Source organism: Carcharhinus amblyrhynchos, chromosome 19 (genome assembly GCF_965287045.1).
Source record: "Carcharhinus amblyrhynchos chromosome 19, sCarAmb.v2.hapA, whole genome shotgun sequence".
Taxonomy (NCBI): Eukaryota; Metazoa; Chordata; class Chondrichthyes; order Carcharhiniformes; family Carcharhinidae; genus Carcharhinus; species Carcharhinus amblyrhynchos.
Window position 1 is genome coordinate 18876094 of NC_137342.1, and position 24460 is coordinate 18900553.

A 24460-nucleotide genomic window follows, 5' to 3' on the forward strand; every position below is an offset into this window, starting at 1 on the left:
AAAATATGAAAGAGATTTATTTTTCCTTAGCATTGAGCCTATGAAGGATTCATGTCCAAAGTTTCCTGAAATAGGTAGAATAGGGCCTGCCCTTGCTGGAGGTACATACCAGAGAGCAACCTGGTTCCAAACCTTTTATCAGTTATGACACACCTTAATTCTGTAAAAGAATTTTGAGGCATACTTCCTACTTTCCCCAACTGAACTGCCCTCAAGCAAAAGCCTTTTATCTCCAGAACCTCCTAAAAATATGATAAGCCACCATTTAATACAATTTTCATTAATTTAAGAAATTTACAATGAAAGCCTTATCACCAGTTGCTTTCTTTTTTTTTATTGAACATGAACCCAGTTTTAAAGCATTTCCCATGAATGATTTTTCAATTGTTTTCTGCTTTTTCACATTTGCATTTCTCAATTTGAAAGTTCATTAATGAAGGAAATGCCCTGAGCAGCATGTTACTGATAACCTTAGTGTGGCACCTATTCTTGCTTCACTGTCACAAGAATGTACCCTTTTGTTTTTAACATTTGTAATCTAAACCATGTGCGTGCCAGCTGGAAGAGGGCCGCACATACGCAGTTTAGATGTTTTTCATTAGTCAGGCCCATGCCCAAGTTTCATCTGGACCATGGAGCTGATGATGAAGGTTCATTCTAGTTTATTTACAATAGTTTTCAATCGTTTTCAATATTATTTTGTGGCACATTTATGGGATCTTGATGGCACATTAATGTGTGCTGCGGCACGTCAGTTGGAAACCGCTGTGCTGGAGTATGAATTTACTTGTTAGGCCAAGATTGCTCCTGTGCTGGTCATAATGGAGATCAAGGATTTGTGCCTTCTTGTTTGGATTTGAAGGACGAGTTAGGTTTGTGGAACTCAGGAGGGAGAAGGAGAAGGAAGAAAAATGGTTCTGCATACCTGTGATAATGTTAGTTAGGATTCTCATCATTCATAGTCTGTGGATGGGATACTGAGATGGGAACTTTGTACTGAGGGAGACTGCAAGGCTGTTTCTGCAGGCAGAGGGGTTTGTGTTACTGAGATGGAGGGGTTTGTGTTTTTGTGTGTGTGCAGTGCCTACATCAGGTTTTAAAAGTTGCACTTGGGTGCATGGAAAGATTGTTGCCAATCCAGGAAGAGTAGGTAACTGAAAGCTGGTGAGAAGTAGGTTGAGGAAGCCTCTCCAGGTCAGAGAAAGATGATAATTTTCAACTTAAGGCAGGCTCTAGGAGCTCCCATTGCACAAGACTGGGGAGAAGATTAGCAGACCTGTAGGAATCTTCAGGAAGGTTAAGACCTTAAAGTAGGCAGAAAGGATTGTGCCAGAGTATTTCTAACTTTTTATTTCACCTTTTCTCTTCTCAAAGAATGGAAGAACCTTGAACCCTGTGGGAGGCTGGCCTGGAGACTGGTCTTCATTCCTAGCCATCAGTTCACGGGCGGCATGATGGCACAGTGCTTAGCATTGCTGCCTCACCGCGCCAGGGACCCGGGTTCAATTCCAGTCTCGGGTGTCTGTGTCTGGCGTTTTCATGTTCTCTCTGTATCTGCATGGGTTTCCTCCCACAGCCCAAAGATGTGTGGTAAGGTTGATTGGCCATGGTAACTTGCCACATAGTGTCAGGAGGAATAGTAGGGTAAATGCATGAGGTTTGGGTGATAGGACCTGGTTGGGATGTGGTTAGTGCAGCCTCGATGGGCTGAATGGTCTTCTACACTGTAGAGATTCTATGATTTTTACTGGGCACCAGGCTATGATCTTGGGTTTAGGTTGTCCAAAGGAATTATGCAACATTTTGAAGATTTGAGTCCCTCCCCACTCTTTCTCATTTCAAGAGCTGAAAACACATTCAGCTTTCCAGTGCCCACTTTCTGGAATTCCCTGTCCTGATCTTTGCACCTCTGCACCCATTTCTTTTCTGACAGTCTTCTTAGTGAAGTATAGAAAACCTCAACTGAATTACCATCACTAACTCCAACTGATACTCACAGGTTAAGTTTGGGTATTGAGCATTTGGCTGTGCCTGTTACTGAGAAATGCAATGAGATAGGGTAATTTATGAATTGGCACATTTTCAGAAACTTCCCAAGACTTTTCAACTAACCGTAAAAGAAGCATTGATGCATATAGGGCCATGGTCTATTTGTAAGCTATTGGTAAAAGAGGGGAGTAAACTGACTGAGGTATATTTTATGAATGAGTATAGTGTAAAAAGGCAGCAATAACTAAAATGGTAAATTGTACTTTTTATTTCTGGGAATTCAGTAGTTTCTCTGGAATTCATAATGCTCTTTGATGTGAGTAATTAAAATGTACATGTGGTGTCAGAATTCACTTGAAGCATCTAAACACTGAGACATTCTGAGTCACAGTGGAAGGGTTGAGACGTTCTGGTTTCAACACATGGAAACAATTTCAAATAAATTAACAATTGGTTGATGTTCAAGTTTTATCTTAAAATGTTTTCATCAAGATCTGAAGGGATGTGGTCAGATTTACCACTTAGTTGAAAATATAAATAATTAATGTTCCTCACTTTTTGATCAGATACAATGCTAGTTTTGTTTTGCGACCAGGACATTAAAACGCCGGATTACAGCTTTATGAAACTTGTAGGAAGTACCCTTACACATGGATATAACTCTCAGGCAAAGATCATCTGTTCTATAATAATTATTTGCTTGTTTTAGTTTCATTATTCATCCAAGTTGTCATGTCCTTTGGTTCAAAGAGTGGCGACATGGTGAAAAGTTGGACATATGATGGGGTCTTTTATATGATGGCCAATACAAATTTCAATTTAGGGCATGCAGTCTATTTGGGAACTGTTTAGCAATGGCTTGGATTGTTGAAACCAAATGTTGATGTGCTTTGTGACAAGTATCTGAATGAAGAGCCTTCCTGCCATTTGATTACCTCACATTAATGAAATTGGAAATTCATTGTGTTTGAGCTATTGATTTTTCATTTTTGGATCAGCTAGTAGTTATAACTGCACATTCTCCAACGTCACAGCTCCCCCCCACCCCCCGTGTCAATTCTTGTGTTAACTTCAACAACTTAGATGCATGTTTTTTTTAAAATCTTGATTACAAAGAAAGCTTTGATGTACTCTAACCCAGTAACATTCCTTTAACTTATGACCTTCTACTGAACAGCTGAGGACCTCTCTCCCACTGAGAGAGTGGGAATTAAACTGCTGATTGATGTTAAACAAAAGATAAATGGCATGAATAGTTGAATACTCCACTGGTTTAGATGGCACCCTGAGGGCAGAGCATAGTGGGGAAGATGGAACTGATAGGGAGTAAAGGCAGAATCTTTGCTTACAAGTATTTAAGAAGTATAGTCATTCCAGATTAGCGAAACTGTTATTTTGCTTTCAGTAATGGACTGAAATTTAAAGCAAATTTTATTGTACTTTAAATTCATTATTTTTTTTGTTGACAGATTTGATTTTAATTGTTTTTTATAAATTGAATGCTGAAAATATCAGGAATGCAGAGGGAACTGAGTTGAAAGGATTTGCCAGGATGAGATGACGTTTTTAGTTCATAATTAAAGGATTGTGTTCAGTTTTGGTTGCCCTTTTAAAGAGGTGACACAAAAGAGAGTGTATATTTTTCATATTCATTCATGGGATGCAGATGTAGTGAGTAAAGCTAGCATTTATTGCTCGTCCCTAATTGCCCTTGAGAAGTTAATAAAGAGCCACCACGTTGAACTACTGCAGCTCACTGAGTGTAGGTGTACCCACAGTGCTGTTTGGGAGGTTGGTCCCTGATTTTGATCCAGTAACATGAAGGAATGATCAAATAGTTCCAAGTCATGGTGCTTTGAGACTTGGAGGGAAACTTGCAGGTGAATGTGTTCCCATATATCTATCTATGTTGTTCTGGGAGGCATATGGAAGGACTGAATGTTGAAGGTGGTGAATAGAGTGCCACTCGAGCAGGATGCTTTGTCTTGGATGGAATCTAATTTGTTAAGCAACTCATCCAAGCAATTGGATTGCATTTCATCAACTCATGACTTGTGCCTTGTAAGTAGATGGGTGACAGGTTTTGGGGAGTCAGAAGTTGAGTTTTTCAGTCTAGAATTCCGGGTCTATGATTACTCTAGTAGCCACGTTATCGTATGACAAGTCTCGATAGATTTTTGATAAATACCAAGCCCCAGGATGTTGGTAAAGAATTCAGTGATGATAATGCCACTGAACATCAAAGGGAGATGGTCAGATTCTGCCACTTCAGTGGTGTGGATGTTATTTGTTAGGCCCAAGCCTGAATGTTGTCCAGGTCTTTCTGTATATGGACACGGATTATGTTTATAAGATGCGAATGGTATTGGACTGTGCAATCATCAGCCAAACATCCCCACTGCTGGCCTTATTTTGGTGGGAAGGACAGTGAAGCGGCAATGTCATGGATGCCCAATTTTGAACTGTTGGGACTGTTCTGAATCTTTTCCATTTATAGAGTGGTGATGCCACGCAACATGATGGAGGAGTCCTCAATGTGAAGAGAGCACTTGGTCTCCAACCTTTGGTGGCCACGCCTACCAGTACTTTGACAGATGTATTTGCAGTGAATAGGCTGGCAAGAGTGAGATCAAGTAGGCTTTCCTCCTTGCTGGTTCACTCACCACCTGCCGCAGACAGAGCCTGGCACATTTTTCTTTCAAGACTTGGCCAGTTCTATTATTACTGGTGCTACCAAGCCACACCTGGTGATGGACATGATGCTCTCAGTCCAAAGTCTGTTCTGGTGCCATTGTTATTGTCAGTGTTTGGTCTAAGTGGTGTTGAACATGGAGGAGCACAGATTCAGAAGTTGAAGGATGGGCTGGATGGTGATCACCAGGAGGTTCCCTTGCCCATAAGAAGCCATAAGACTTCCTGGGATCCTGAGTGAATTTTGAGGACTCCAACATCCTTCCTGACTGTATATACTTTGTCACTAAGGGGCAAGGCCATGTGTACAAAAGTATTATGGTCTTACTGATCAGTGAAAAGACTATCAATATTTTGTCACAGAATTTGTGTTCATTGACCTAAATCAATGTTTTTGTATGTGTGAGGTTATTGTATGTTCTTCACTCTTGTCTCAGTAGTTCCAGCAGCAAGCAGTTGTGAATTTAAAAATAAAGAAGATTATGCATTATCACGCTCTTCCTCTGGAGGTTTAATGTGTTGTCTCACACTCAAATAGAAGCAGATTAGGAAAAGGAACCCAATGCAATTGAAATGATTTTAGTCTCTTTTGTAGCAGGCCTGTAGGTTCTGAACTGAATTAGTGATGTAGCTGGAATGGGGTTGGGTAGAAGCAGAGGATCTTCACCAAGTTGCATTGCCAGGAGGTCTGCTTTCAAGTGAACTTAAAGCTGGAACAGGGTTTGTGGAGGGAGGGAAGAGCTTGCACTTTCCAGGTATAACTGTTTTACCTTGGCTGTGTTGTTTTGCAGCTGGTTCTATGGCTTTTCAGGTGGTCTTTCAGATGGAATCTCTCATGTTTTCTCTCTGATCCAAACACTTTTTGCTGTAACAGTTAAAAGCAATTTCCAACATGGCTTCCTTAATAATAATGCGACCTATGCAAAGCCAAAGATCTTCACCAAATAGATCATAGAACCCTACAGTGCAGAAAGAGGCCCTTCGGCTCATCGAGTCTGCACCGAACACAATCCCACCCAGGCCCTACCCCCATATGGCTATATATTATACCCACTCAGCCCTCTAACCTAAGCATCCCTGGATACTAAGGGGCAATTTCTTAGCATAGCCAATCAACCTAACCTGTATATCTTTGGACTGTGGGGGGAAACCGGAGTACCCGGAGGAAACCCACACAGACACGAGGAGAATGTGCAGACTCTACACAGACAGTGACCTGAGCCGGGAATCGAACCAGGATCCTGGAGCTGGGAAGTAGCAGTGCTAACCACTGTGCTACCGTGCCGCCCACATAAGGTTCTGCATGGGGCTGAAGCACACTAAGGAAAAAGCAAAATACTGCGGATGCTGGAATCTGGAAGGAAAACAGAAAATGGTGCAAAATCTCAGCGGGTCTGACAGTATCTGTGGAAAGAGAATAGAACCAACGTTTCAAGTCTTTCTCCAGAGCTAAGAGCGAAGATGAAGCAGAAGAGGATACTATGAGGATGGGAGAGGGGGCTATAATTTTTACCTTCTACCAGTAGCACAGTACATGCTGTGCCTCCTTCGTTACTCATTAGTGGTGTGGTCGCAACCACAGTCATTAGTCCAGCTGCTGCCTGATTATGCACAGGTCAGCATTCTCCTCTTGTGTGTTCTAGGCTAATAGGTTCAAAAGGAAGGTTTCTGTTGAAAAACAAAATACTGCAGATGCTGAAAGATAAAGAAAGTGCTGAAAATATTCTCTGGTTAGACAGCATTTGTGCCTGGAGAGAGAACCAGATAACGTTTTCAGTCACTGACCTTTTGCAGCAGAAGCCTGCACAGTGCACATTTGTTGCATTTCCTTTATCATGGCCCATGATCTCATCAGAGTCCTGTGAGGTTATTGAAGGATGAAGACTGAACATTTTCTGCTTTATTCCTGTTTCATTTTGAAAAGGGGTTACACTGTCAATTTTAAGTTTATTTATTAGTGTCACAAGTAGGCTTACATTAACACTGCGTTGAAGTTACTGTGAAAATCCCCGAGTTGCCACACTCCAGCGCCTGTTCAGGTACACGGAAGGAGAATTTATCATGGCCAATGCACCTAACCAGCACATAGAATCATCATAGAACCCTACAGTGCAGAAAGAGGCCCTTCGGCCCATCGAGTCTGCACCAAACACAATCCCACCCAGGCCCTACCCCAATATCCCTACATATTATACCCACTAATCCCTCTAACCTACACATCCCTAGACACTTAAGGAGCAATTTCTTAGCATGGCCAATCAATCTAACCTGTACATCTTTGGACTGTGGGAGGAAACCCACACAGACACGAGGAGAACTTGCAGACTCACCAGGCAGGCCTCTGATAAATTTCTTTATACAAAGCTTTGAATTGTTTCTGTTTCTGTTTCTTCTTTAATTTTCTTTGGCATCCTTGGATGTGAACATTCTGGTCCATCTAGTTTAGTTATCTTAACTATTTTTATTCGCTCATGGGATATGGGCATCACTGGCTGGGCTAGCATTTATTAATTTCCCTTGAGCAGAGTTGTTTGCTTGGCCATTTCACTGGGTATTTTAAGAGTCAACCACATTACTGTGAATTTGGAATCATACGTAGACCAGACCAGATTTTCTTCCTTTAAAAGACCTTAGTGAACCAGATAGATTTTTATGGAAAAATCAATGGTTTCATGGTCATCATTAGACTTGAATTCCAGACTTTATATTGAATTCGAATTTCACCATCTGCTATGGTGGGATATGAACCCAGATTCCCAAAGCATTGCCCTGTATGTCTGGATTCCCAGCTTGGGTCACTGTCTTTGTGGAGTCTGCACATTGTCTTGGGTCTAGATGGATTTCCACCAGCTGCTCTGGTTTCCTCCCACAGTCTAAAAGATGTGCTGGTTAAGTGCATTGGCCATGCTAAATTCTCCCTCAGTGTACCTGAACAGGCACCGGAGTGTGGCGACAAGATGATTTTCACCGTAACTTCATTATAGCGTTAATATAAGCATACTTGTGACACTAATAAATAAACTTTAAAACGTCTCGTGATCTTTACCATCACAATCTCTACCACCTTTTCTGACAGCTTTCCTCTTTGATTTAACCATCTTATTCTTACCTTTAATTTCTTCTTGCTATGAATGTGCCCATAGGAAACCTCTGAACTTGCTCGGACTTTCTAATGACCTTTCTGTAGCTTTTTTAAATTTAAGTATTTATCTCTTGGGAAATGTCTTTGAAAGGATACCTGTTGATTCAAGTACATGATCACAGTAAGAAAGTCATGAAAAACAGATGGAAATCAGATCCTCTTGATGGAACTCTAAGTTATAGTGCAAATGCCTCATTTTTCTGTAAAAACCCTAGCTTATTTCTTTTACGTGGATTTTCATGCTGACTCATCAAATGTTGTTTTCCTTTATAACCTAATAGCTTTCTGCACAATTTTGAGGTAAAAACATAATTTTGAAATATAAATCAGATTTCAAGCCTCAAATGTGTTGATCAACTTTAATAGTAAATCAGTGTCGACCCTGTTAAATTGCTTTGTGTTCAACAGGCATCATTTCTTCAAGGTCAGCATTTTGTTATCTTTGTGTCTATTTGCATGGCACAAGAAATATTAACTTGCATAGTCTCTCTATCTTTGGCTATTAGAACAGACAGAAAAAAAGACCAGAATCTGTAAATCAGTTCAAGGATGGATTGGAGGCAGGAAAGCATGGCGGCACAGTTGCTAGCTCTCCTTCCTCAGTGCCAGAGAACTGGGTTCAATTCCAGCCTTGAGTGACTGTGTGGAGTTTGCACGTTCTCCCCGTGTCTGTGTGGGTTTCCTCTGATTTCCTCCCACAGTCCAAAGATGTAGAGGTTAGGTAGATTGGCCATGCTAAATTGCCACTTAGTGTCCTAGGATGTGTAAGTTAGATGGATTTGCAGGGTAAATGTTTGGGATAATGGGGATAAGAAGGGGGAAGGGCCTGAGTAAGGTCCCTCTGCACTCTTGGGATTCCATGAAGTATGCCATTTGGCGCCTCTGTGTCAGTTTGTTGCCACAATCTTGACTCTAAGCCATTTTTGGCCACTTCTTCTCAGTGGGCAGTTAATTCAAGTCAATTGTTGGTCATTTTGGAGCCTATTCAATCCTGCAATCAGCAATGCAGGCAGACCACATCGGTCGAAACCATATATCTAGGCCAATAGGGTTAACCCAAGGCAGAAGCTAAGGTGGGATGGACATGATGGATTACATGTGGTCTCTGATTAAACAGTGAACTCACTTTTGACCTTTAGTTGACCACAACTTCGAAACTCAGAATGGGCTTGATTGAAACCGGGAACTAGTTCCTGTGTCAGGTGCCCAACACCTGAGTGAAAATCCAGCCCAAGGTGCATGTAAGATTGGGATGGCAAAAGATAAGTGTCTAGTTGGTACAATCAAATTTACGCGATTGCAGTGAGGGATGTGTGATGTGGGGGAGGAGGATGTCAAATATTAACGTGTCTTTTTCTATACCCATGGATACAATTTATTGAATAATATATTAAAATCTTCATTTTTCAGCCTATGCACAGAAATAAATCAGGATTTAATTAATTGTTTAGTACCTTGCATCTGGATGATTTACTTAAGTTTGACATTGGATGGTCATTTTCCAACAAAGCGTTCTTCAGGTTGATAGCCGCACAATGAAATGTTGAACTTATCAGGCATATTACTTATGCGCTCATTTTAATGGAGGTAAAATTAAAACTCTTTAGGAGCTGTGGTGACATTGAGTCCAAAAAAAATGACATGGCATAAAAATGCAAATAGGCATATTTCATAAAAAAGATCTTGAAGGTCAGAGTCAGATATCTTACTTGCATCTCAAAATAGACGTCAAGCTGATGTAGTTGAAATTGGATGCAAGTTTTCTTCTCACTGGGAAATGTCCAATGGAAGTATTGTACAGAATTTCATATAGTATGTTGGACCTTATGTGTTGTTAACTAATGGGATACATCTTTCTTATTCCTGTAACTGTTTGAAAAAAAAATTTTTGTAAGCTTGTTTATTCTTGTTTGAAGGGACTTGCCAAATTACCTTTCACATTATTTAAACTATTTTCTCACCTTTAAGGAAATGTATGCAATTTGCATTGAGACTTTTATTTACATCAGGTTCAACAATAATCAAAAAATATTTTTACTAACATTGGAAACTGCAATTGAAATATTGAAATTCAAATATTGAAATATTTGTAGTATTCTGTGTTGAAAAATTTCTTGCTTTTTTTTTGATCAAAATAAATGTTGTTGGCATTGAGGAATTAAATACTTTGGATGTTTTGTAACCACCACCCAACACAGATGACAAATTGTGGGATATGCTGAAGGTAGCTTCTGGGATTTTCAGACTTTCCTATAAATGGAGCATGAAACAGAATCTATCAGTTTATCTTCAATATCCAGTAGCCAGTCATACAATGGCCCAAGGCTTTGTAACAATTAAAAAACCTTCCACTGGATTAGCTGGATACTCTGATATTACATGTGCATCTACATGTGATTTTCCTGCCTTTAGAAGGGCCAATTGATTCAACACATTTCAGTGAAACAAGGCCACATGTAAATTAGGAACTGGTTGATTTTTGCAACTATGACATGAGCAGAATATCTGCACATTCTCTGGCACATTGGTTAGCACTGCTGCCTTACAGTGCAAGGAATGCAGGTTCAATTCTAGCCTTGGGTCATTGTCTGTGTGGAGTTTGCATGTTCTCCTTGTGTGGGTTTCTTCCGGGTGTCCCAGTTTCCTCCCACAATCTAAAGATGTGCGAATTAGGTTGATTGGCCATGCTAAATTGCTTGTTAGCGTTAGGACGATTAGCGGGATAAATACATGAGGTTTCAGGGATAGGGCATGGGTGGAATTGTTGTGGGTGCAGGCTCAATGGGTTGAATGGCCTCCTTGTACTGTAGGGATTCTATGTGCCATCTTAAATCTCGTAGTTTTTCAACGCATTTTGTTATAATGTATGAAAGTAAAATTAATTACATGCACCACTTTCTCCCTTTTGGGTCGGAGGACCTTCAGCACCTTTCCATTTGTCCCAATTGGTTGAATTGAAAAAGGATCCACTTGCTCGATCTGGAACTGTTCTTGGATTCTACCAAATTTTCATATTCTCTGTCAGTGAACCTGCAAGTATCCTCTTGTTAACTGTGTGCTTCTGTTCTTTTGTTTCTTGGCTTGACAAGAAACCAGCAACTTAACCTTTCACTGATTCCCTGTCAGGGAGTTAGCTGGTAAGGCTGCCAATTAAATCAGTTACTGCCTCCTTCGGTGGTCTACATAGAGATATCTCCTCTGCTCAGAACACAACAGCTTTGATCCTGAACTAATGAGTCTCCATAACTCTCACCAAGGTCCAAACACCCTCTGTTATCTCGCACTAGCAACACTGATTTGTCTGGCTCAAATTAGGGTAGACAGGCGATGGCAGGCGAATTTGTCTTCAACAACCCCTTAAAAGCTGTGAAAGTTAAGTCACGAAGACAGCCAACGAAAGAAAACGTGTCCCTGTGCGAGGGAGAGACCGAACCTGTGAAGAGCTGCTCCTCCAGTCACAGATTCTGTCTCTATTGTGCCATTGCTCCAGCTCCTCCAACATTAGTGACGATTGGACTAGTAATTCAGTGACCCAGGGCAAGATCTGAGTGGCCAATCAATGTAAACTCTGTATCTTTAGATTGTGGTTGGAAACGGGGACACCTGGAAGAAACCCACGCAGACACATGGCAGATGATGAAATTCAAATTCAACAAATATCTGGAATTAAAAGTCTAATAATGACCATGTCGATTGTTGTAAAAAAAAACCCTTCTGGTTCACTAATGTCCGGCAGGGAAGGAAATCTGCAGCCCTTACTTGATCTGGTCTACATGTGACTCCAGACCCATAGCAACGTGATTTAATCTCAAATCCCTTCTGAAATGGATGGCAGTTAGGGATGGGCAATAAATGCTGGCCCAGCCAATGATGCTCATGTCCTGTAAATGAAGGAAATAAAGGTTCCCCCTCTCCTGATCTCTGAGACAGATGTTGAAAATCTCTGTTCTCGTTGGTGACTGGGATTTTCTGGTTCCACTGAAGTGAATGGCGTCTTGGCTGAAATGCCAAATTCTCGGTCTTTCTTGCAGCGGGGCAGGCAAGGACGAGATCGGAGATTCTGGGCAGCCTTCTATGACTGGAGCAACAGAAAGGGCAGAAGACTCAGGAACCTGGAGGTGCCAGTGAGAAGCAGAGTGCAGTTGAGATCGTTACTGAAAACGCAAGTGTGCAGATGAGAAATGGGTCAATCCACTGTTACAATAACACTCTCTGACTCCCTCCAGTAGCAATCAGCCCTTTCACTCGGAAAAGAACCACCCCCCCCCCCGCCCCCCCCCGGAAAAAATATCAGACTGATGAGGTTGGGCTGTGGGGGGTTCTCGGACACAGTCTTAGAATCGGGGCAAGCTATTTAGGTCTGAGATGAGGAGGAATTTCTTCACTTGGACGTTAGTGATTCTTGGGAATTCTCTCCCTCGAGAGCTGTGACAGCTTAGTCAGTGAGTATGTTTAAGACAAAAACCAATCAACATCTAGTTATTAATGCCATCAAGCAATATGGGATTAGCATGGAAAAATGGCATTGAGGTAGATGATCAGCCATTTGGAAGGTGGAGCGGGCTTGAGAGGCTGAACAGCTTGCTTTTGCTCTTGAGTTCCAATGACTGATGTTATACAAGGCTGCCCTGCAGTCGTAATGCATCCTGGGTGCCTTAAGGTGGGACCTCTGCCCCTCATTGTGCTGCTAAAAGTCTCAGCATATTCCAGTGTGGGTGCTGCTAGGACTGCAAGTAGATCCCACGATGGAGACGACACGGATCCCGGGGAGTAATAAGCTGAGCATATTGCACAGGGGGAGGGTTCAAGGAACAGAAGAAAAGGTGGTGAGTTGGATTGGGGCTGGGTTTTGGTGGCCACAGAGTGTGACACAGTGGAAAGGGGAAGGGAGTGGGGAGTTGAACTTGATCAGCAGAGAGCATCCCTGAAAGACATAATTTCCTTCCTTCCTGCCTATTAACCAGCTGGGTTAAAAATTCCTTCCCACTCCAACTGTATTATGGCATTAGCAGCGTAATATTTGGGTCAGTTGGCAGATTAACAAGTTCAATTGCTTGTTCTGTTGACTGTTATTTTTAAAATGGTTGGCAGGATGCCAATTTTGACACCTACCCAGTTACCATTTTTTTGGCGAATGGGTTCTGCTTGGTAGGGAAGGTGGCATGCTGTTGCCCCTGTTATATTTTACGTGGGGACAGTTGGAAAACCCAGCCCATAGAGTGCAGTGCCCCAGATACTTATACAAGAGTTTCCTGCCCTACACAAATAACTGGATTGAGTTTTAGTGCTAGCGAACTTGGTTTGAATACAGGAGAGCAGAAATAGTCAGAAGGCATTTAAAGTCTTATAGGGCAACAGTGACATTTAAAACTGGGTAAATGAATTCCACTGGAGCAAATTAAATTTATCTAACACCTTTAACATGATGAAACTGTCCAAAAGGCTTCACAGGAGCAAGATAAAGTGGAATATGACACTTAGTCACATTAGGTCATGGTAGGTTGAATGACCAAAAGAGGTGGGTTTTAATATATGTTAAAGGAGGAACATGAGGAAGAGAAGCTATAGGGATGGTATTCCAGAACTTAGGGTCTCAGCAACTGCAGGTATGGCCACCAGTGGTGGAACGATTGACATTAGGGTTGCACAGGAAACCAGAACTAGACATCTTGGGCAATTGTGGAGCTAAAAGATTGTAGAGACAGGTGTGACCACAGAGCGATTTGAAAATATAAAGGAGGATTTTAAAATCAATATGTTGCTTGATTGGGAGTCAGTGTAAGTCAGCCACACAAGAGTGGTAGGAGAATGGAACTTACTGTTCGTTAAGACACAGGCACCACTGTTTTAGGTGACCTCAAAATTGAGGAGAGTATAGTATGGAATACCAACAAAAATTGAATGGAAGTACAGAAGGTAATGAAGATACATGACTGCATTACCTAATAAATGGAGTCATTGAGAAAGAGAAAGGAGACCCTGAAAGCCAAAAAAAACCCCTTAAAAACACAAGGTAACCCTTGCAAAAATCTCAACAGCTGATCCCCCACCCCAAAACAAATTTGACCCCAGACTCAAATACAAATTTCTTAGATCTCCTGCCAGAGAATTAAATTCATGTAACAAACTGTGCAGCACAGGAAGCAATGATACAAAAGCAAAATAACTGAGAATGTCAGAAAGCAGTTAATGCTGGATAAACAATAAGGAGATTGGGCAACTTTACAAGAGAGAGGAACAAGAGTTGACCTTTTAGGTCGATGATCTTTCATCAGGAGCAGGATCTGATTGTGGACTGAACTGGATGTACACTGCTGGTGAAACATTCCTTCATCTGAATATTTCCCATCTCCCTTAAGATGGCGAAACACTTTGTGAGATGAGGCTAGGTGTGAATTGTGGTGTGCTGCTGGTGTAACAGTCAAAATAAATTCTTGTTGGTTCATCATCCTTTGTGTTCAGAAAACATAGGTTGGGAAGGAAATTGGCCAGGTGCTAATCCCCTTCATACTTTTGCAATTGCGTTTTTATCCTGGCATCTTTTTTTAATTGCAAAAGTTGCCATGTGACTTCCAATCCCTAGTTGAGGATTATTTGTCACAGTTTATTCAAAAGTACACATGGTCCCTGCTGCACCACCTGAACTTGGGTATTTCCTCCTTTTTTAACTATTATGATGCTACTGTGCCTTTAAGTGATGTATTTTTTAATTATGTTCTTCGTAGTTATAAACACTGGCTGCCTGATTAGATGCCCTTTTATTGCTGCTTAAATGGTTTATATAGGGTTTTGTTTATTTTTACTTTGGGCCTAATGCACTTTCTGGGAGTTTATGACCTTTTGAATTATTGTGCGAAGAATAACTGAGATTTCAGGTGGGACAGTTTTTTTTTCTCTCCCTAGAGTTCTTACTTTCAGTTTTGGTTGCTGGTTAGTTAGAAGGTGTTTGGACTTCAGGCTAAGTGCAGTGTTCTGTCCCTCTTTCCCTGGTGTTTTGAGAAGCTGCTCTGAGTTCGTGTGTGTCTGGGTGTCTGTCAAGAAAGCTGCAGAATCCAACAACAAAATGTGAGCATAAGAGCTTCTTGTGCTAATCCCAAATAGAATGTTTGAGGGGCTTATTTGGCTGGAACACTCTGTTTAGTTGCTAAGGATTATACAATGGCATTTTTTTTTCCTTGCTTGTAATTGGTAAAAGTTATTGCTAATTTTCTTTCTATGTGTTAATGTATTTGTAAATAAACTTTGTTTGATAAAAGCTCTCCAGTGGGTCATTTGAATTATACCTGAAGCAAAACATTGTATGTTTACCCACGTCAAATTCAAAGTGCAACTTATGATCAAGTCTGACTTCATAAAATACCTTGGCGTTTCTGACGTGGATTATAACACCACGCCCTTGGGAGGCTGAGGTGTAATGTTTGACATTTTGTTCATCAAGTGGCACCAAGTCCTGACAACCAAAATGACAACTGCCTGTGCTGAAAGTATATTCTCAGCAAATGATACAGAGAAAGGATGAGAGAGAGAGAATGGAAGGATCTGAACCATAAAATGGCTGAAGCTGCACCTGTTACCAGGATAACCTGTAGAAAATGAGAATGCAGTTCTGGAATTATGCAGATTGCAGTCTGCTTCAAAGAAATACTGTTGAGATGGGGCGGCACAGTGGTTACCACTGCTCACAATGCCAGGGACCTGGGTTTGATTCCCGGCTTGGGTCACTGACTGTGTGGAATTTGCACATTCTCCCTGTGTCTGCTTGGGCTTCCTCTGGGTGCTCCGGTTTCCTTCTAGAGACCAAAAGATGTGCTCATTAGGTGGGCTGGCCATGATAAATTCTCCCTTGGTGTACCTGAACAGGTGCCAGAGTGTGGCGACTAAGAGATTTTTGCAGTGAGTTAATCAGAGTGTAACCCTACTTGTGACATTAATAAATAAACTTAAACTTCAAAACTACATCCAACCTCTCGAGACAACCCAGTGAATGGACACACTAGGTTGTGTTTGCCTATCATCTTAGTAGGTTGCTCATTGATTTTGATTTGATTTATTATTGTTACAAGTGTTAGTATACAGTGAAAAGCATTGTTTCTTGCATGCTATACGGACAAAGCGTACTGTTGATAGAGAAGGAAAGGGGAGAGTGCAGAATGTAGTGTTACAGTCATACCTAGAGTATAGTGAAAGATCAGCTTAGTGCATTCAGAAGTCTGATGGCAGCAGGGAAGAAGTTGTTCTTGAGTTGGTAGGAACATGTCCTCAGACTTTTGTATCTTTTCCCTGATGGAAGAAGGTGGAAGAGAGAATGTCCGGGGTGCGTGTAGTCCTTAATTATGCTGACTGCGTTTCCAAGGCAGTGGAAAGTGCCAATGGATGGGAGGCTGGTTTGTGTGATGGATTGGGCTTAATTCACGATCCTTTGTAGTTCCTTGCGGTATTGGGCAGAGCAGAAGCTATACCAAGCTTTGACACAACCAGAAAGAATGCTTTTTATGGTGCATCTGTAAAAGTTGCTGCCTTTTAAGGGAAACTTGATTTTTTTGAAAACGAATGATTGTACTGATGATTGAAGCTTTTAAGAAATGCCAGGAAGCTGCATTTTGGAAATGATGCCAAGGTCTCAAATTTTCTTCACTTCCTCCTTTAATCTTTCGTGCATTTTGGATACAATTTCATGTGCCTTTTTTTTCACCCATGTAACTTTGTTCATTCGTTTGTGGAATGTGGGTGTTGCTGGCAACGTCATTATTTATTGTCCATCCCTAATTGCTTTTCAGAAGGTGGTGGGAAGCCTCCTTGAACCACTACCATCCGCAAGGTAAAGGAACCTTCATGGTGCTGCTCAGTGAGTTCTACAACTTCAGCTTTGCTGAAGCAGCAGTGACATATTTTGAGATCAGGATAGTGTGTGACCTGGAAGTGAATTTGGAGGTGGTTGTGTTCCCATGTGACTGCTGCCCTTCTCCTCCCTGGTGGGTAGGGGTCACAGGTTTGGAAAGTGCTGTTGAAAGCTGCAGTGCATCTTGTCCGGTCTGAAGTAGCCAGCATCTGACTTTTTCTGGCAGCCATAGTACAGGCAGTCCTCAGATTTACAACTCAATTGGTTCTTGAAAACCAAGTCTTAAGTCAAATGTCATAACTCGAACTGATTTTCCCATAAACAATGTTAAAAAGGGGAGAGTAGATCCTGAACCACAGCCCGATACACTATTTTCAGCAAAGTAGCCCAGAATTTTGTACTCCCATCAGTTAAGTAAGATATTAAAGTTATGAATATGTCAGAAATGTACAGATACATGCAGTATTGAACAGTCCATTACCCACAAATTATATAAAAAGCATCGACAAACTTTTAAAGCCTTCTGGTAATTTGTCATCTCCACTCCTGAATGCATGGATGGGTTTGACTGGTTCAGGTTTTCAAGGGATGGATTTCTTTGAGATGACTTTGCCAGACTTTGGTTGGAGCTTTTGAAGGGTCATTGGCTGAAGTTGTCTTAGGAGCCTTGGCTTCAAGTTTCTCTGGAGTATTCTCTGCTTCCTTAAACAAAATGTCCAAGGAAGTTTGGACAAACGTTCTCCTCATAAATTTCCCTGTCACAGCTGGACATGTTGTAGATGCCCTTATTCACTGGCACACTGCATTTAGTGTGAGGGTCATGTCTCTCAAACAGGGACATGGCAACTTCCAAATGTTGAAATGTTTCAACCAGCACTTGTACTATTAAGACTTTACAAGGAGAAATCTCTTCAACAGTGGGCGCATTGTCACCTTCCTCTTCCCCCCTGTCGCTGTTTCAATTCAATGAGGTCCTCATTAGTTAATTTTTCAGAATGTGATGCCAACAACTCCACAACATTCTTGGCAACGTTTTCTGGTCATCTTTTCAGCAGTGTCCATAAAGCCTCGGAAATTACACACAAACTCAGGACACAATATTCTCCAAACATCTTGCAAATTTGATCATGTGACTTCATTCCATGCCTCCCCTATGGTTATGTTCTTAACTGCATGGTAATAGTTAATAACCTTCCAGAGTTGTTTGAAAGTTAGTCCTCCTCCTTTCTCGGTTGCCCTATTGGCCTGGGTAAATGTGCGCCTAACGTAGCTGGCTTTAAAGGCTGCAATTATTTCTGCTGCAATAACCCCTGACACTTGGCACAAAATGATTGTTGAACCAACCCTCAAAAGGTATTCCTATTGACCCAAGCCTGAGGACTGGAATTCCATAGCAATGGAGAAAAAAGCCTTGGAATGTCCCTTGAAAGTCCTGGGGTTTTCCCAAATGGTACACGAGCAAAAGGTATCAGTTGAAAGTCACCCTCAGCATTGACAGTGAGCAGAAGAATGAGCCTATCTTTAGCAGCCTTGTAACCTGGGAAGGATTTGGCAATGAGAATTTTCAGCATTTACTTCTCAAAAGGCCCAGTTTCATCAGCATTAAAAACTGACCGAGTACAATATCCACCCTCTTCAATGATCTCAGTAATATCTCATCATCGGCACAGGCAGCTTCACCCAAGATCTTGATGTTGTGTAAATTGGGCCTGGCTTTATACAGCATAGACCACCCCCTACTCTGAGTAAAAGGCTCAGCGTTAGAATTCTTCCCCCTGTTGCTTCTTTAGATTGTCGTAAAGACTCCTAGCCTTTTCCTGATTTAAACTCAAAGCACTAGTCCTCTAGCCATACTAGTTTCTCAACCTGAGCAATAGATTTAACCCACTGTTCATCACAGTTGACTGCATAGGAGCCAAACCCATAACATGTTGCTGAATTGTCTTTCAGGGTGGTCACAGTGATCTTTTGGGGAATATCCAAAACTCTCCCAATTTCAGTGTGAATCTTGCCTTTTCCAGACTTTTATTTGTTTCCATAATAATTGCTGTATGTTTCTCAGAAGAAGAAACATCACTTGCACCAGATTTACACTTTTCTGCCATTATCATGGGCAAAGAAAGCCTAAATTTTAAGAAAATGTTTGGAAAAACTCCAAGTACCGCAAAAATGCGTCAGACAGCAACTGAACATCGATGCATGTGTACGAATGCCACTGAGCTGGCGTTGTGAGGTTGAAACCGATGTGGAAAGTCAAAATAGTTAATTTCTGTTAATTCCTAAGCATTGTAACTGCTGCTTGTCATAACTTGAACATTGTAAAGTCAAGGACTGTCTATTATTATCGCTCGTTTCGGTTGAGTTCCTGGTCAGTAACGCTTCCAGGATGTTGAAGATGGGAGTCTGAAGCTCCATAGCAATCAGCTCAAGAACAGCTTCTTCCCTGCTGCTATTAGACTTTTGAATGGACCTACTACATATTAAGCTGATCTTTCACTACATCCTAGTTATGACTGTAACACCTGTATTCTGCACCCTCTCCTCTCCTTTTCCCCTATGTACTCTATGAACGGTATGCTTTGTATGGCATGGAACCAACAATACTTTTCAATCCCAATACATGTGACAACAATAAAACAAAGGAAGAGTGGGAAGAGTCATAAGCCCAGTACTTTAGTGGCATGAACATTACTTGCCAGTGCTAATTATTCCCCTAGAGGGTATGAACTTTCTGCATCTTTTTTCTTTCCTTTTAGTGTAAAATTTCCAGCATCTGCAGTTGCTGCCTTTTGCGACGTATTGGACTGATTAGAAAAATATTTATCTTAATTTAGAACCACACCCGCAAAACAAGACTGGATTTATGGATCAGTTCAACAATACAATTCTCAGCTGTAGCTCTAACCGTGCAGAGCACAGTATTCCAGCATTTACCTGTGTGCAGTGTAGACTCTTTCAGGATTTTCCACAGCTGGTTCAGGTCTTGGGAGAAACAACATGTGAAAGTCTTCAACATTTCATGATGATACATTCCTGGCATTGGGAAACTCTTGAATTTTAAAAGCTCTATTTGCCAAGTGAAAAGAGATTTGTTTGTGCTATAGTAATAAGACAATCATTTCACGCCCATAAACTGACATTTTTCTTTGCTTTATTTTCAACAGTTCTACTGAAGCACCAGAGAATTCTCTGTTTATAATCCATTTAATAGTCAAGCCTCCATTTATAGGTGGAACTCTAAACGTTAGCAACCTCTGTTGTTAAGATCCATCATAAGGACCTGAAAGATTTAGCCTTTTGTTTTAACCAATGTGCAGACAAAGGATTTGAAAAGTCGCTTGGAAATGGATTACAAATAGTATGATGCCGGCACATGTAGATTAATTGTTTCTTGGATTCATAGACATTTACAGCACAGAAGGAGGCTATTTGGCCCATTGTGTTCCCCCAGTCAACAAAGATCTGATTACACTAATCCCATTTTCCAGCGTTGGCCCATAACCCTGGGGATTATGGCAGCACAAGTGAATATCTAAATCCTTCTTAAATGTTGTGAGTGTTTCTGACTCGATCTTCCTTTCAGGCAGTGAGTTCCACAAAAAATAAAGTCAGCGTCTTAAAGTAATACTGCTGTCCTTAATTAGCGACTCATCGAGCCAAATTGATTGAGACTACTACATCAGATTCATTAATGTCTGTGTTTGAACCACATAGGAGATTAGATACAGTTTCCATGTAGTTGGTAACAGTGCCAGCATTCTTTCAGTCCTTGCATTCTTGAGAACTTGAACGTGAAATGTATTGCACTGAGAACTTCTGAACCTTGCACATTGCCTCAATAAACTGAAAAGATTTGCCTAATTTAGTGACTGATTTGGATCATTTGGCAAATAAAATTTTTGGCCCCAGTTACCAAGTGATATTTCCATTACGGAAAATGTCTTTTTTTGTCATGAAGTGACAACTTTTAGATCAAATGAACACACAGTTTCCCAGTTAAATGGTTATATTTGGACCGATGTCAAAGGGTGTGGGTTCCATTTGTCAAACGGCTGCTAATCTTCATTTCCTGGCTGAATATTGTTTTCTGAATTCTTAAAGATTCTCTTTAAGACAGATCTCAGCGTTAACTTTTAGCTAAGCTGCTGGTCCCAGGCCCCAACTTGTTGTACAAATGGAAGTATGGTGGATGGGTGTTCAGAGAGGTTCTGTGAATACATATGTAGGAACTTTTCAGAGAGCTAAATATTATGCTGATTTTATGCAGGAGGTTTATCTTTATTAATACTGCTCAGCAAATACAAAGAACTCATTGGACACAGTAGTTTCTGGTTGAAGACGTATTTTATTGACCTAGGCCTGGTTTCCACTGTGGAGGGAGACTGACTTAAGACAGCTCAACTCAATCTGATTACTTTATCATGGCATTCTGTAATTATACTTCTTCAGAAATCATCTGTCCACCTACTCTGTCCATCTTAATACGATGGACCAATCGTGTGACTATGGATTATTTACATTGGCCAGTTACATCCTGTTCTATGGCAACATGAGAATTCATTGGTTCGTATAATCTGGAAGCTGTCACCTGCTTGTCTCTTAGCAACTTCTATTACGTAAGTAATAGAGTTCAAAGGTAACTTTCTCACAGACTCTCCATAGAGTTCATGAGTTGCTGTTTCCATTATCTGCTCAGCATTCCTTATCAGCACTAAATGTATTGTTCTATTCATTTAGCGCCTGGGAACTATAGTGATAAAAACTGTGCTCCTGTGGCCATACTGTCATTAAAGAATGTGGTTCATCTCACTTAGCTTTCATCCCATTATGCCTTGGGGCAGTCTGTATTTGACCATGATGTACAGAATTCTTCCAGAAATACATACTTAAAATCTCTACAGTGGTCATATGTGTTTCTATACATCTGTCCCTTTGTAATTCCAAGCACGTCATACCTTTTCTGTACTATAATAATTTCTAAATTAGTCTAGCCTGATGTTAGTCTTTAGTATCAGACTATTCTTATTTCCTCTAACAACATATTTCTCTCTTAACCCCTTTTCCGAATTGTTATGATCACTAGTTTGGGATGTGTGCACTTGCTTATGTTATTATGGCTTTAATTTATGTCACTGCAGTTGGAAACGACCACTCCAGGGTGGAGTTGAGGGTGGATTTGTTATTTTGCAGGGACAGGTTGGAGGGAGAAAAATCACATTTTCTTTAAATGTATATTTGAGAATAATCTCTATCTCTTTGGTGGCTGGGGATTTGGTTGATTGATGGCATCATTCTCACAGTACATAGAATATTGATACTTGCTTAAAGGAAGAGACCCTGTTACACCAAAGTTTTCCAATTGATTTAACCCTGTTACTGAATGTGTGACACTGACTGATAGATATGAAGCTAAATTATGTTCAGCGTGATCCATTGCAGCTCAACACCTGATATGCATGCAGAGAATAATGGACAGTCATATCACTGAAATACTGTAGAACTCCTTTTGTCCTCTGCTCACAACAGAGCTTGAGACCTACAGGAATTAGACACCTTTCTTTTCTGCAAAAGCCTCTTGTTTTCTTCTTCAACTGTGAGATGAGAGCATTGAAGAGGCGCTTCAGAGACATTATGTTATTGTAAGCAACTACGTAATGGTACTACTTATAAAAAAAACGTTCTTTCATGGCAAGGGCAGCTTTTGTTGCCCGTTATATGTAGGCCAGAGCAGACGACAAAGGGAGATTCTCTAAAAGACTGCAGTGAATCAGATGGACTTTTTGTGACAATTGATGGTCGTTTCATAGTCCTCTTTATCACTGAGACTTGCTTCCTCTTCGAGATTTATTCATTGAATTTAAATTCCACCAACTGCCATGATGGGATTTGAAACCAAAAGAGAAAATTGCTGGAAAATCTCAGCAAGTCTGGCAGCATCTGTAAGGAGAGAAAAGAGCTGACGTTTTGACATTTCCAGGTGATCCTTTGTCAAAGTCTGTTGAAACGTCAGCTCTTCCTCTCCTTACAGATGCTGCCAGACCTGCTGAGATTTTCCAGCATTTTCCCTTTTGGTTTCAGATTCCAGCATCTGCGTAATTTGCTTTTATGGTGGGATTTGAACTTGGGTCCCTAGAGAATTAACCTGGGCCTCTGGATGCCCAGCCAGTGACATTGCCACCACTCCACTGCTTCCTGTCCTTATCTACATTGAAACCTAACACGTCTGAAAAATCATCCACTCAAATTAATTGAATTGTTCATGTGAATATCTGTCACGTCATCATTAAGTTTGTGATTATTTATTTGCAATACCTCTATATCTGAAGCTATCGGAATGCTCACATATTTAAAAAAAAAACTAATCTGCAATGTAACTAGAATGCCTGTTTTATGAAAGGTGGGCCTTTTAATTTAATATAAAATGTTAATCATGCTTAAAAAAATTTGCACTGAAGGTATCATATTTTATAATTGTATCTTTTGGTGTGAATCAGGAAACCATGCAGTCCTTTCTATATTATTAATGTTAGTATCTCTTTTTAGTATGTGCAGAAGCTTTCAATCCTGATGAGGAAGAGGAGGACACGGAGCCTCGGGTAAGCAACATTAAGTGGATGAAAGCAATAAAATCTATTAGTTTGAGTGGAAAATAAGTAGCTTCTTCCCACCCATCAACCCACCCCCATAATCTTCCCCATTGGTGGCATTGTTTAAAGTTTAATTATTAGTGTCACAAGTAGGCTTACATTAACGCTACAATGAAGTTACTATGAAAATGCCCTAGTTGCCACACTCCAGCGCCTGTTTGGGAGAATTTAGCACGGCCAGTGCACCTTGTTTTTGATAGGCAAGGTGATTAAGGGTTATGGGGAGAGGGAGGGAATGTGGAACTGAGACACGACAGATCAGCCATGATCTTATTGAATGGCGGGGCAGGCTCGAGGGGCTAGATGGCCTACTCCTGCTCACATTTCTTATGTTATGTTCTAAGCAGCACATTTTTCAGACTGTGGGAGGAAACCCAAGCAGACATGGGGAGAATGTGCGGACTCTGCACAGACAGTGACCCAAGCTGGGAATTGAACCCAGATCTAGTGCTGTGAGGCAGCAGTGCTATTCACTTTGTCACCAACAGAGACTTTGTTGCACACTGTCCAAATATCTTTTGTTTCTTTTTTTCCGAAAAAAGGATAATATTTGGTTTGGAAGAGAGTTATGCACTGATCATGGAATCCCTACAGTGCAGTATAAGGCCATTTGGCCCATTGAGCCTGCACTGACAGCAATCCCACCCAGCCCCTATCCTGTAACCTCACATATTTACCCTGCTAGTCCTCCTGACACGAAGGGGCAATTTAGCATGGCCAATCCGCCTAACCTGCACATCTTTGGAGTGTGGGAGGAAACTGAAGCACTCTGAGGAAACCCACGAAGACATAAGAGGAACATGCAAACTCCACAGAAACTGTTTCTCAAGGCTGGAACTTAACCTGGCTCCCTGGCGCTGAGAGGCAGCAATGCTAATCACTGTGCCACCCACTTTAACAGTGAGCAGCAGACTTGGAATAGGGAGTGTATGGAGGAATAGTGTAGCAGAGGTCCTGAAGATATAAACCACTCACCTCCCTGTTGTAGCAGTGCAGCAGCAAATATCTGACAGTCAGACATAGAGATACAAAGACACAAACTCTCTCACACACTGTTTTGAAAAAGGAAAGTAAGGCAATTCAAAAAATTCAAACCAAATCATGAAAATGTGCAACAAAAACAGAAAATGCTGGAAAATTGCAGCAGGTTTG

General features: G+C 41.1%; 1 protein-coding gene across 1 annotated transcript in view; it reads left to right on the forward strand.

Annotated features, from left to right (window-relative positions):
* LOC145355353 (cAMP-dependent protein kinase type II-beta regulatory subunit-like) overlaps positions 1-24460 on the forward strand; it is an 89535-nt gene that overhangs the window by 30042 nt on the left and 35033 nt on the right. Inside the window, exon 3 of the mRNA XM_080207331.1 lies at positions 23205-23257. Coding sequence (XP_080063457.1) covers positions 23205-23257 — 53 coding nt within the window. The remainder of the gene's footprint in view (positions 1-23204; positions 23258-24460) is intronic.